This window comes from Haliotis cracherodii, unplaced genomic scaffold, assembly GCF_022045235.1.
Source record: "Haliotis cracherodii isolate W230 unplaced genomic scaffold, xgHalCrac1.p SCAF_23, whole genome shotgun sequence".
Lineage (NCBI taxonomy): Eukaryota > Metazoa > Mollusca > Gastropoda > Lepetellida > Haliotidae > Haliotis > Haliotis cracherodii.
Genome location: NW_027266279.1, coordinates 9,962,539 through 9,975,841, shown reverse-complemented (window position 1 = coordinate 9,975,841; position 13,303 = coordinate 9,962,539). Strand labels below are relative to the sequence as shown.

The 13,303-nt window shown below is 42.1% G+C and overlaps 1 protein-coding gene across 1 annotated transcript; it reads left to right on the top strand.

The window, feature by feature from the left end:
* Positions 1-1,876: 1,876 nt before the first annotated feature.
* Positions 1,877-12,811, top strand: LOC139471586 (uncharacterized). Its single transcript, XM_071253963.1, has 8 exons — positions 1,877-1,949; positions 3,519-3,596; positions 4,668-4,811; positions 5,506-5,604; positions 6,975-7,100; positions 9,341-9,481; positions 12,259-12,378; positions 12,783-12,811. Exons 1-8 carry the CDS (start codon positions 1,877-1,879, stop codon positions 12,809-12,811), a joined length of 810 nt encoding a protein of 269 aa, XP_071110064.1.
* The last annotated feature ends 492 nt before the right edge of the window (positions 12,812-13,303 follow it).

Sequence of the window (13,303 nt, the reverse complement as noted above, 5' to 3'; positions counted from 1 at the left end):
CTGGTGTCCCCCGCCGTGACATTGCTGGAATATTGCTAAAAGCGGCGTAAAACCGTATTCACTCGCTCAGTTTGATCACCATTGGACAACGATCGTCGGTTATGCAATGAATAAAACCTTCTTGTGGCGCCAAGACTCAAGTATTTACAAACCGTAAACATTTGTGACAGCAGTAACTCCTTGTGGCTGCCAACCCCCTTTTGATTTGCGGGATTGGGGGTACGCGGGACGTAAAACAAATTCGTATCTCGTATGAAGATTCAACGTATAAACATCATTAGTAGTGTTCTTAAAAATGATGTTTCTTTCATTTATACTTATTTAAGTAATTTAACTTCAAATCGCACCTTTTAATGACCGAGGAACGTGTTCCCTTGGTCTTTGTGGTCAACTTGATGCTTTTGTATATTGAATTCAGCAGGTGCTTTTAAGATTTGTGTCAAGTAGTATTCAAAATTCAGGGGTGAACAAATGAGACTCTGAGTGAAAACTTACATGGTATTTTAGATTCAGGGGTGGAGGGGTTGGCGCTAATCTCGGTGTCAGGCCAATGTTCTGTTTCCTTCAGAGTTCATCAGAAACGTTTGACATTGAGATTAAATCTTACTCTGCCAATACTGTGTTGTGAACAGGATGTATGAATGAATATTTTAAATAATAAAATTAATAATTTTCATCTAAATTTTGGAAGTTGATTTTTTCAGATATTTTTTAAATTGAATTTGCTGTTCCCTTGGACAGCAACGTGATTGGCAAAATGCAAGAAAAGCAGGAGAAGCAAGCGGACTTCGCTTTTGAATTGTTTCACTTGCATCCTCAGCATACAGTCGTCCGACGCCCCATTGTTTCCGGTCCCCCCGGTTTGGTACCCTCGGACCTCTCAGTCTCAGAGTTATTGATAGGCCGACTTTGTCCGTCCCCCAGACCCTAAAGTATAAATAAAAAAACACGTATTCGTCCGAAGTCTGGAATGATTTTCAAACCTGAAATTAAGCATTGGACTCCATTTGGATTTTACTGGGATTTTGGTGATACATATTTTCAAATATGATAACTGAATTTCTTGGACTAAATGTTAGTCTAGGTTCGACAAGACGGCACTTCCAGGGACAAGTCCCATTCGCTGTCTGAGCTGATGATGAGCCAAACCAGCCTCTTCGCTTCAGTTTTTTATTTTAACCTTTGATAATGATGATGATAATAATAATAATAATAATAATAATAATAATAATAATAATAATAATAATAATAATAATAAAAAAATAAAATAAAAATGAAAATAAAAAAAAATAAAATAAAGATACTAATAAAAAAATCAATAATAATAACCAGCCTTACGGTGCCAGGATCACCAAATTCATATTTGCTGCAGTGTTGTTGTAAGTTGTAAGTGTTGGTGTATAATATGAAATAATATTAATTTATTTTGCTGACAAAGCCACGGTGTTAGTGTTAAATCAACTTCAAACAGAATATACCATTGTATATTTCATGCACAGATCAATCAAAAGCTCTGCGAAGTATAGTCAGCTATATATAACCTTATTGAGAAATATACAACAAAAGGTTTCTAATAATGCAAAGTAAGTAACGAGGAAAATTCGTGCTTGACCATGGCCACATAAAAAAAACATTTGTAAAGTATTTTTGTTTGTTTTAGCCTTCTAGCAAGGTCTCCTCTGATAGTTCTTCCACCTGAAAGAATATTTGACTTTTCGTTCCCATAGATTTTAAAGAAACCGATATTGCTTCAAAGACGAGCACGTTTCTTCACGCGTCATGTGTGCCTGACTCTGTTAGTGATGTGTTTCATCACGAATACATAGATGGTATATAAGAAGCGGTGCCTATCGTTCAACTCAACATACCGGAGAAGATGAAGTTTCTCGTCGTGTGTGCTGTCGTGCTGACGTCGGCGTTTGTCCACGGGGACAAGGTAGAGGAGGATGGTGAGTATATTACTTATGACAAGTTTGGTTGTATTACCTGTGTTAAGATGTGTCCCTGCATTGTACACCCGTGGGAATTCCGGGTTAGGGATGACCCGTGAAGAGCCGGGGTAGATCTGTAACAGGCGACTTTGCTTGTCGTAGGAGGCGACTAACGGGATCGGGTGGTCAGGCTCGATGACTTGGTTGATGTATGTAATCGATCCCGTTTGCGTGTATCGATGCTCATTATATTAATCACTGGATTGTCTGGTCCAGACTCTATTATTTACAGACCACCGTCTTATAGATGGAATATTGCTGAGTGCGGCGTAAACCAACAAACCACCCGGGTTAGAATGATGTGAGTGAGTGAGTGAGTGAGTATGGTTTTACGCCGCTTTTAGCAATATTCCAGCAATATCACGGCGGGGGACAAAAGAAATGGGCTTCACACATTGTACCCATGTCGGGAATCGAACCCGGGCCCTCGGCGTGACGAGCGAACGCTTTAACCACTAGGCTACCCGACCGCCCCGGTTAGAATGATGTCCGACTGGTCGTAAGAGGTGACCAAATGGATCTGGCAGTCAGGATCGGGTAGTCAGGATCGGGTAGTCAGGATCGGGTAGCGCCTTGGTTGATTGCCTGTCATCATACCCCGACCGTTGCTCACAATATCAACCACTATACTATCGGATTCGATCCCCGGTCGCGTCAAACCTAAAAGACGTTAAAATATGGTACTTGTTGTTACCCTGTCTGGCGCTCGGCATTAAGGGGCTAAAACAAGGACTGGTCGGCTCGGAGTCAGTATATTGTGTCTGAGTGGGGTATTCATGTTAAAGTACGGCATGGTATCTCAGTGAGCTAGCACTCAAATAAGATATGAAAATAGACATTTCACGATGACTCATTGAATGAACTAAACATTTCTCGGATTGAATCGAATTTGTACTTTTGAATTTATATAATGTGATTGTATTTTTATACATACCTTTTACATCTCCCTTCATCATAACATGTGTTATGAACATAATTGCTAGGCAGAATTCGAATTTAAAATTTAGATCAAATTATAAAAAAATCAAGTATGTCTTTCTCCTATGTCTTTCAACCTAATTAAATACCAGTACGTACACATCTTCAAAGAAAAGCACCTTGACTTAAGTATATGGTTATGGCAATATACACAGAGTACTCGTATATTTTTAGTATTTTTTCTTTTATAGAGACAGCATACCGACTAAATGATCCCAAGATATCAAAGGAAAAAAAAAAGATTTGGAAATATTATTTGAAAAGAAGTCGATTGTTTTGGAATTAAAGGACACATCGAAAGTTTGAAGTGACCAAGCTTTAAGAAAAATAAATTCAGGCATACGTTTGAACAACTTCGTAACGGTGTCCACATATCCCCATACTGTGTTGCATATGACGTATTTAATGTTTTATGTTATTTTCCCATGTAATCATATTTATACTAAAACAAAAGAAAACGCGTGATATATCTGGAATGCTGTTCAAAGCGCTGTAAAAACTCACCCACCCTTCCAAATCGTTGGTATTCTGTTTTGTACGTGTTAACAGAATTGTTTCCAGAAACCGAGGACCCGGGCATCGCCCCTACCACACTGGACGCCAGGGTATCGGCCCTCGAAAAGAATAGTAAGTAAAAAATATATACATGTATACCTTCTCTTTTAAAATGTTGTGGGGGCGGCCGGGGAGCCTAGTGGTTAAAGCGTTCGCTCGTCACGCCGGGTTCGATTCCCGACATGGGTACAATGTGTGAAGCCCATTTCTGGTGTCCCCCGCCGTGATATTGCTGGAATATTGCTAAAAGCGGCGTAAAACAAAACCCCACTCACTCACTTAAATGTTGTGAGTGAATTACGCCAAGGGATTCGAACCCGGGCGTGTGGTGTGACAAGAAAACGGTTTAACCATTCGGCTACCCCACAACCCAAGCCAGAATTACTATACTTAGTAAAGGACACGGTACCGAACTCTGACGTTGACAAAAGTGATGACTAATGCAATTTCCTATTTTGTCTGGTACCACATGTTCCCGAGTTTTCGGGTGAACAAATACCTTGCGCTTGCATGTGTTTGTGACGGGAGCCACAGACGGGCTTGATACGCTCCTCTCTTGGCGAACACCCGATATCATTACCATTTGACAGTGATTCTTAAACACTTGGACCCGTGAAGATCCGGGTAAATGTAAAGAATAGGTCTTCAGCAACCCATGCAATCCGTAAGAGGCGACGATGCTTGTCGTAAGAGGCGACTAACGGGATCGGGTGGTCAGGCTCGCTGACTTGGTTGATGCATGCCATCGTATCCCAATTGCGTGGATCGATGCCCATGATGTCAATCACTGGTTTGTGTGGCCCAGACTCCATTATTTACAGACCGCCGTCATATAGCTGGAATATTGCTGCCGTAAAAGGCGACTATGCTTGTTCATATGAAAATGCAACAATGATAAGTAACAATGTCACATGTAAAGTTCATGAACACCAGGGGCGGTCGGGTAGCCTAGTGGTTAAAGCGTTCGCTCGTCACGCCGAAGACCCGGGTTCGATTCACGACATGGGTATAATGTGTGAAGCCCATTTCTGGTGTTCCCCGCCGTGATATTGCTGGAATATTGCTAAAAACGGCGTAAAACCATACTCACTCACTCACTCATGATCACCATCTCACTCGGCATCAATTGCTTCTCTTCCACAGTGACGGAAAATGAAATGCTGAGCGAGGAGATTCCATCACTAGCCATGGAGATTGAAAAGATGAACGGGGAGTTGGACAAGATGGATGCTTATATAGCCAAACTTTATGCATTCACCAAGAAGATCAACAAGGAGATCGACGATGGTAATGTATTTAAGTTTAGCGTTGGTATACAAAGAAATGAAGAATTTTTTGACCACGGATACCAGGAACTATATAATTCTTATGTTTATCACATACAGGCTTGCGATAAACCAATACGATAAATATGTAAATGTATATAAACTGCAAAAGAAGGTTTTGTTTGTTTGTTTGTCGTTTAACGCCGCACTGAGCAACATTCCAGCTATATGACGGCGGTCTCTAAATAATCGAGTCTAGAGCATGATGTCAATCACTGGATTGCTTGGTCCAGACTCGATTATGTATAGACCGCCGTATAGTGCGGCGTTAACCAACATACAAACAAACAAATATAGGAGTACTGACGATTACAATTGGTTCTGTTATCTATATGACATACATATTTATAATCACAAGTGCGGGGAATAAGTAAGACTTTGACTGAGTGAACTCGTGTGTATCTAATGGGAGAATATTTACTTTTAACGCTTCTTGATTTTTTTGCCTTTCGTAAGTTGTAAACCGCTGGAGGAAATAAAGCTAATGATATTATAGCTATGTGTATTTTCGTATCCTCAACATGATATATAAGGAATTGAAAGTATTTATTCCTTATATATTATATTTACGATTCAGAAACTATTCGGCAATTATTATACAATCTGTATGTTTATGTTACTAGTGAACAGCTCCTTTTGGTTTGTATTTATTCCAGGTAAAGAGCATTTGTTGAAATCAGTAAAACAAAACGAGGCTTGGGCCGCCAAGCTGCCTGGTCAGATCGAAGCCCTGGAGAAGCAGATAGCAAACAAGCGTAAATATGCCAATCTTTCACATGTTATAACCCAATCGCTAAGGTTATTTTCGGATGTTCTGTTGAGATTCTGGGTCAGTGTATGTCCCATGTAGCTCAAACTTGTAATAAACGTTGCCCATATACCATTGTGGCTTCGGTTGGTCAGGCGCTGTATCTTAGTTTCTACCCGTGAAGATCCGGGGTAGAATAGGTCTTCAGCAACCCGTGCTTGCAGTAAAAGGCGACTGTGCTTGTCGTAAAAGGCGACTAACGGGATCCGGTGGTCAGACTCGCTGACTTGGTTGATGCATGTCATCGGTCCCAATTGCGTGGATCGATGCTCATGTTGTCAATCAGAGGATATGAGTATTTCATGCTTGTTCAATTGCGAGATATCAATCACTGGATTGTCTGGTCCAGACTCGATTATTCACAGACCGTCGTCATATAGTTGGAATATTGCTGAGTGTGGCGTTGAACAACATACCAAACCGGCGTTATATAACATTTGTTCTCATGGCAGTGTTTACGGATTAGCCAAGGTGGCTGAGTGAGTTTGGTTTTAATGCCGCATTCATGACGGATTCGCTATTTTGATATGGTTAATATGGTGCATTTTACACATGTAGGGAGCACAGTTGGAACCCAGGGTATTTCATGTTTGAGGAAATACAGCATTTCACATATTGTTTTCTCAGTTAACTGCTGATGGCATTTGCTTTAAGTTTTGTCCCGAACTCCGTAACCAACCCATGGGTCTCAGGAGTAAACGTGACACACCTTCATACGAGCCTTTAGATCCTGTCATCGGGATATGTGATTTGGACGTCTGCGTATGATTCTACCCTGATGGCTTGGATCGTTGTTCATAATATCAATCACTGGTTTGTCTCGACTGTTTATGTGCCTCATTACTGTAATTATTTGTTTATTAGTTGCTTAACGCCGTTTCAGCAATATTCCAGCTCTTTGACGGCGGTCTGTAAATAATCGAGTTTGGGCCCGACAATCCAGTGATTGATATCATGAGCATCGATCCTCAGTACTGTAACTGAAATATTGATGAGTGCGGCGGTAAACATGAAACCATAAAAAAAAATCGGGTGCTTGTGTCCCATATTCGGCATTATATAACTGAAAAGCTGTTGAATGGAGGGTAAAATAAAGCCAACTCCTTCTTTTAAATAAGGGGCGGTCGGGTAGCCTTGTGGTTAAAGCGTTCGCTCGTCACGCCAAATACCCGGGTTTGATTCCCGACATGGGTACAATGTGTGAACGTGTTCGAAATCACACAATCACGGTACACTGTTAATAAGTCCGAAAAGAAAATCATAAATTTATCATGACCTAATTTTCAAACTTCATTTCACATCTCTGATTGCTATCAGAGGACAAATACTCAGATAAGGAGAAAGAGAAATATCTTCGCGGCCTGTGGCAAAACTGGAAAGAAGGAAAATTCGGATTGGCCGCCGTGACGCCGAAAACAGAGGAGGCAGCCCCGGAACACCATGGTAAGGAATAGTGGCCTGCTTTTGGGAGGACCAAAAACTGGGACACATTTTGAGGTTCTTGTTCTTGTTAGAGCAACATAAATGTATTATTGCACGCCAAAGATTCCAATGTTTTAGTGTGATCGATTATATTCATTGCATATTTCTCCTTATTTTATCCCTTTTCTAATGTATATGTTTATAAGTATGATGCATTTTGGAGAGGGTCATTTAAGCAAGATGTACTTTCCCCTAAACCGGATTGACAAAATTATGTGTTTAATTATAAATCAAACAGATTGATGACGATAACAGCCATACTATTAAAAATCGTATATTTCAAAAACAGAATAGGTCTTCAGCAACCCATGCTTGTCGTAAGAGGCGACTATGCTTGTCGTAAGAGGCGACTAACGGGATCGGGTAGGCAGGCTCGCTGACTTGGTTGAAGCATGTCATCGATCCCAATTGCGTGGATCGATGCTCATGATATTAATCACTGGATTGTCTGGTCCAGACTCCATTATTTACAGAACGACGTCGTATAGCTTGAATACTGCTGAGTGCGGCGTTAAACATAAAAAAAACAAACAAACAAAACCATTTACTATGAAGACTTATTGATCAAAGTGAAGATCTATAACCACAGCCACTAGAATAACTCCAACATGCTGTAGCTTCTCACAGCATCAATGGGCTAATTATATTTGAGAAGGTCATTGCGATCCACGAGGAGGTGGTGAGGTGAAATGGGGTTTAACGTCGCGTCCAAGATTATTGCATTTATATAGCGACATGCATGCACGTGTGTGTGTGTGTGTGTGTGTGTGTGTGTGTGTGCTTGTACTAGACCGGACTGATGCCGATTTATAGTGATAGCTCACTGAGATACAATGAATACCCAACTCAGACACAGTATACTGACTCTCAGCCGACCAATCCTTGTTTTAGCCCCTTAATGCCGAGCGCCAGACAGGGTAACAACAAGTACCATCTTTTAACGTCTTTTGGTATGACGCGGCCGGGATCGAACTCCGGACCTTCCGCTCTCCGGGCGGACGCTCTACCACTAGACCACGGTGGCAGGTCCCGACCCACGAGGAGAAAAGGAACCTTATTGGTGCTAGGATACTGTTCTGTGACGTCATCTAGACGATTGACGTCAATCTACTCAGTGAAGATCGACATGTGTGCGGACTGTACAAATAAAATCTCATTTTTCTCTCGTTAGTTCGTAATGTAATAAAAACATTATTTCCGGCATCATATCTAAAATCGGCAATTATTACATAAACAGTTATCAGTCGGAAAATGAGTCCAAGTGTTTGATGCCATATATCCCAGTAAGAAATGTGGATTATAACTTGTGAATTGTATTTTTGTGTTCCTAAGATACTGCAGCTTTAAAAGAAATGAGAAGTAAATTTTTTCACCCATTAGGTCCCTTATCTCAAGGTCAGTCACAATTATGGCGCCTAAAATGCATTATCGGGGCATTTGGAACATAGGTAAATTGAAATTCAAATCTAAATATCGCAAAACGGAACATTGTGTTGATCCCAAACACTCTTTACACATAGATAAAACTTAATACCATTTTGAAAAAAATGAGCGAAGAAAGGCTACAGGTAGATTTTGCTGTATATTGTATAGTAGTGTTGTATTCCTGAGGAGAAGGTGCTTATAGAGGCTTAAAATGCATTTTGGGGGAATTGAGAGCTTAGTAAAAGGGGATCGAAATCTAAATATCTTGATTTAATCATGAGGTGAGGTGAAATGGGGTTTAACGTCGCGTCCAAGATTATTGCACTCATATAGCGACGTGCATGCACGTGTGTGTGGCTGCTTGTACTAGTCTGGACTGATGCCGATTTATAGTGCCAGCTCACTGAGATACCATGCCGCACTTTAACATGAATACCCCACTCAGACACAGAAAACTGACTCCGAGCCGACCAGTCCTTTATTAGCCCCTTAATGCCGAGCGCCAGACAGGGTAACAACAAGTACCATCTTTTAACGTCTTTTGGTATGACGCGGCTGGTGATCGAACCCGGACCTTCCGCTTTCCGGGCGGACGCTCTACCACTGGACCACGGAGGCGGTCTTTTAATAATATGACTTACACCTATTGATCATGAACCCAGGGGTTACACACATGCCACGTTTCAGCATCAGCGCAGGACAAACGACATCCGCCAATTTGACCTTCAGTCATGTAAACCGAAAATGGCTTATACAAATTCAGAATTAAATTTCAGATGCGACAACTCATCACCATCAACATCACAGTCACAGTCATGGCGGCCATGGCGGTCATGGAGGTCATGGTGGGGGTGGCGGTGGGTGGAAACAGAGGTGGCTAGCCAAGAAGAAACAGCAATGGTTGCAGCAGCATCAAGGTGAGAATTGTATCAGTTCAAGAAAAAGAAAACAAAGTCTTTGTTCATCAAGGGGGCACGGGTGGCACAAAGGGGGCACAAAGGGGCACTTTGTTCATCTAAGGCGCCGCGATTCGCTGTGCAGAGTTGTGTCCCTTGGGCACGCCAGAAACCTAGGATTGTGGGTTCGAATCCCGGTTCGCCCCGATTATGTTTCTAGGTTTGTCAGCACCATACCCGTGCTCATTGGTTTCACCGAAGTGGTAAACGTCTGAGACCTGCATCACTTTGGGCTTTCCTCCCACATAAAGCTGACACGCCGTGATATAACTGGAATACTGTTCAAAGCGGCGTTAAACCAAACTCACTCACTCACTTTGTTCATCAGGTTACATTTCCTGCATAACGCTGTGACCTTTTAATATTCATGTAGGGGAACCTGGGGCCCGTTCCACAAAGCGATCTTAGTGTTATGCTTGTCGTAAGCCCAGGTTTAAGTATGGGAGTTACGATCATCCTAAAGCTGAGATCGATTTGTGGAACGGGGCCTTGGACGTCCGGTCAGAATATGATTTCGGTCACTACATCAAGACTTGCTATCAATCATTGGATTGTCTTGTCCAGACTCGATTATTTACAGACCGCCGTCATATAGCTGGAATATTGCTGAGTGCGGCATAAAACAACAAACTAACCAACTTGCAGACGTCTCCATGGTGTTAGTGGAAAAAGCGTCTACCAGGGGACGGGAAGGTACCATCCTCAACTGCGTCATACAAAAAGACGTTAAAATATGGTACTTTTTGTTACCCTGCCTTGTGCTCGGGATTAATCGGTGTCAGTATACTGTATCTGAGTGGTGTGTCCATGATAAACTGCGGCTTGGTATCTCAGTGGTTATCACAATATCCGGAGTTGTACAAGCAGAAACCAAACTCAACTCAGTTCACATCCTGACATTCTACTTTTATCCCCCGCCACGAAAGGGAAGGCGGATACAGGAATGGGTGCAGTCCGTCCTCCCTTCCGTCTTCGTAAGAGGCGACTAACGGGATCGGGTGGTCAGGCTCGCTGACTTGGTTGATACATCTCATCGGTCCCAATTGCGTGGATCGATGCTCAATATATGAATCACTGGGTTGTCTGGTCCAGACTCGATTATTTACAGACAGCCGTCATATAGCTGGAATATTGCTGAGTGCGGCGTTAAACAACAAACCAACCAACCAACCAACCCTTCCGTCCTACCGTCCGTCCGTCACGTTTCGTTTCGGGAGCAGAACTAAAAAAATAGGAGATACATCTTATCCAAACTTGACATATAGATAATTATAGTCTGGAAGTTAATTTAAGGTACCGACGTTTACTGCAATATCTGAAAAACTATTGGACCTACTCCAGTCAAAGTTGGTATGAGATTATTAAACAGTCATACAAAACTGGATATTACATTTAAAGACAATCGGTGCATGAATAAAAAATCTGTCTATTTAGCTATCACTATATTTCATCAACAACCAGACCTGTTCGTCACGGGTGGAACTAGCATTCATTGTAACAGCCATCTGCATAATGCTACCCCTGCGTCACAGGGCCATATGACACAGTTGAACCAATCAACTCAACTCGAAAGGTTGCACGGGAATCACGCACGCACGAATACGGTGTTAGCATTAGATTTCATGATGTCTCAGCGCAAGCATCCATCCGCTGATGCGAAAGGTTTCGTTGTTAAAATATTTGAATACTTTAAGGCTGAAAGTGAAAGACGTTCGCCCTTCTTTGACATTTCAAAGAACATGAAAAGAACAATTCATGCGTTACAGCTTCCCAAACAAACCGTAGTTAAAATTTTGAACTCTCATAAAACACATGCTCCCTGCACATCCCTTAGGGGGCATCTCAAAACAGGATAGGAAATTTCTTTGATAAGAAAGTTGTCAGGGACGTGATTCGGCGGTTAATACGAGAAAATGAATTTATTTCAACACGAAAACTAAAACAAATTCTCCTTACAGAGCATGGACCATTTGTAAACTCCTTTCCAAATTTGGATATCAGTACAAAAAGACGAAAGGGTCGAAACTAGCAATGTGTGAACGACCAGATATCATTCGTTTGCGTGTCAATTATTTGCGCACCATTAAAAAGAAACGAGAAGAAGGCTATGAGCCTGTCTATTTGGACGAAACCTGGGTTAACGCCTGCCACACAGCGGCTACCAATGGTCTCACCCAGATACCAGAGAGCCACAGCGCAAGATCCCCCCCGGTAAAGGGGTGCGTCTGATTGTCCTCCATGCAGGCTCCCACAGAGGTTTCCTCCCTGGGTGTGATCCAGTGTTCAAATCCAGATCTACAGATGGCAGAGACTACCATACCGAGATGAATAGTCAGGTCTTCACTGCGTATGTTGAGGAGCAGCTCCTCCTAGCACTGCCTGATAAATCCTTGGTAGTTATGGACAATGCTCCCTATCGCAGTTGTCGAGATCCTATTAACCGTTGTCCAACCTCAAATTCCACCAAAGGTGAGATATGTCAGTGGTTGGACAACAACCGCATTGCTCGGCCCACGAAAGCCAAACAAACTGACTACTACCAACTGGTTCTTCAGAACAAACCCCCGCCCTCTTATTTGATTGACAACATGTTGAGGGTTCTCTTTTTCGCGGCATAAACTGTTGTGCCAGGTTATGGTATTATTTATGTGATTTTGAAAGGTTTGGATATGTCCACACACAAAATATCAGTTTCAAAGAAAATAACTTTTGTTGATCTTTATTATTTTTTTGAACAGCAAAACAGGAAGCCTCAGCCATGGTTACCAAGGCGCCACGAACGGAGATAGACCTCGATGCAGGCTTTACACTTGACGCAAAACTCAGAGAGGGCAAACCAAGCCTTGATAATAACTCAGGTGGCAGTGCCGGTATGTAAAATGATCAAATATTGTTGCACGCATTATCAATATCGGGATAAGTATAAACAAAATATCAAGGGGGAGGTAGAGCTTCAACTCATTCGTAGAAGATGTGAGACAGATGCTCTGGTCCATGTGGTCACTGATGGTCAGGCTCGCTGTCTTGGTTGTATGTCATCGTATCCCAATTACGTGGATCGATGCTCATGACATCAATCACTGGATTGTCTTGACCAGATTCGATTATTCACAGACCGCCGTCATGCAGCTGGAATATTGCTGAGTGCGGCGTTAAACAACAAACAAACAAACAAACAGAATGTTAAGTTACTAAACTTTGAAATTATTTATGTCAGTTTGCTGTGACCTTGATGTGGAATTTTCACTCTTGTCTTTTTTAGATGAAGAACGCGAGCTCATATTCCGATAGAGAGACCAATGTGATGGTGCGTACATCGCTGCAGCAGGAGTAGTGAACATACATTCTCTTCGTGTAAACCAGTGATAGTGACAATGATCTGGTGCATCCGAGTTTTCTGCTTTTCATTGTTGAGCTGTAAAAGCATCCGCACATCGTGGTCAGGATCTTAGATGCGCCGCGATAATGATGCTTAGTTTGCCCACAACACACTTGTGTTCAAGGGTTTGATCATCAAAGTGGTGCAGCCTGCATCGTTGTAGGGTCTCCCCCAACATTAGCTGATGTGCCACAATATAACTACACCACGAACTCACCCATACACTCAGGGAACAAACAAGTGTGTATTAATTAAAACCTCAAAACCATTTCCTCAATCATAGGAAATCCATTACGATTCCGACTAAATCATAAGCATTTGTTTATGAATTACTATCAAATTATGATGGAACCAAGTGTTCGCGAAAAGGTGAGCGTACCGTGCCCCAGCGGTGGCAAAGTCAT

Excerpts from the sequence above, each read along its gene's own strand:
- LOC139471586 (XM_071253963.1), top strand. The coding sequence starts at position 1,877 with ATGAAGTTTCTCGTCGTGTGTGCTGTCGTGCTGACGTCGGCGTTTGTC. Across the intron at positions 3,597-4,667 it reads ATCGGCCCTCGAAAAGAATA|TGACGGAAAATGAAATGCTG; the intron begins GTAAGTAAAAAA and ends TCTCTTCCACAG. Across the intron at positions 5,605-6,974 it reads GAAGCAGATAGCAAACAAGC|AGGACAAATACTCAGATAAG; the intron begins GTAAATATGCCA and ends GATTGCTATCAG.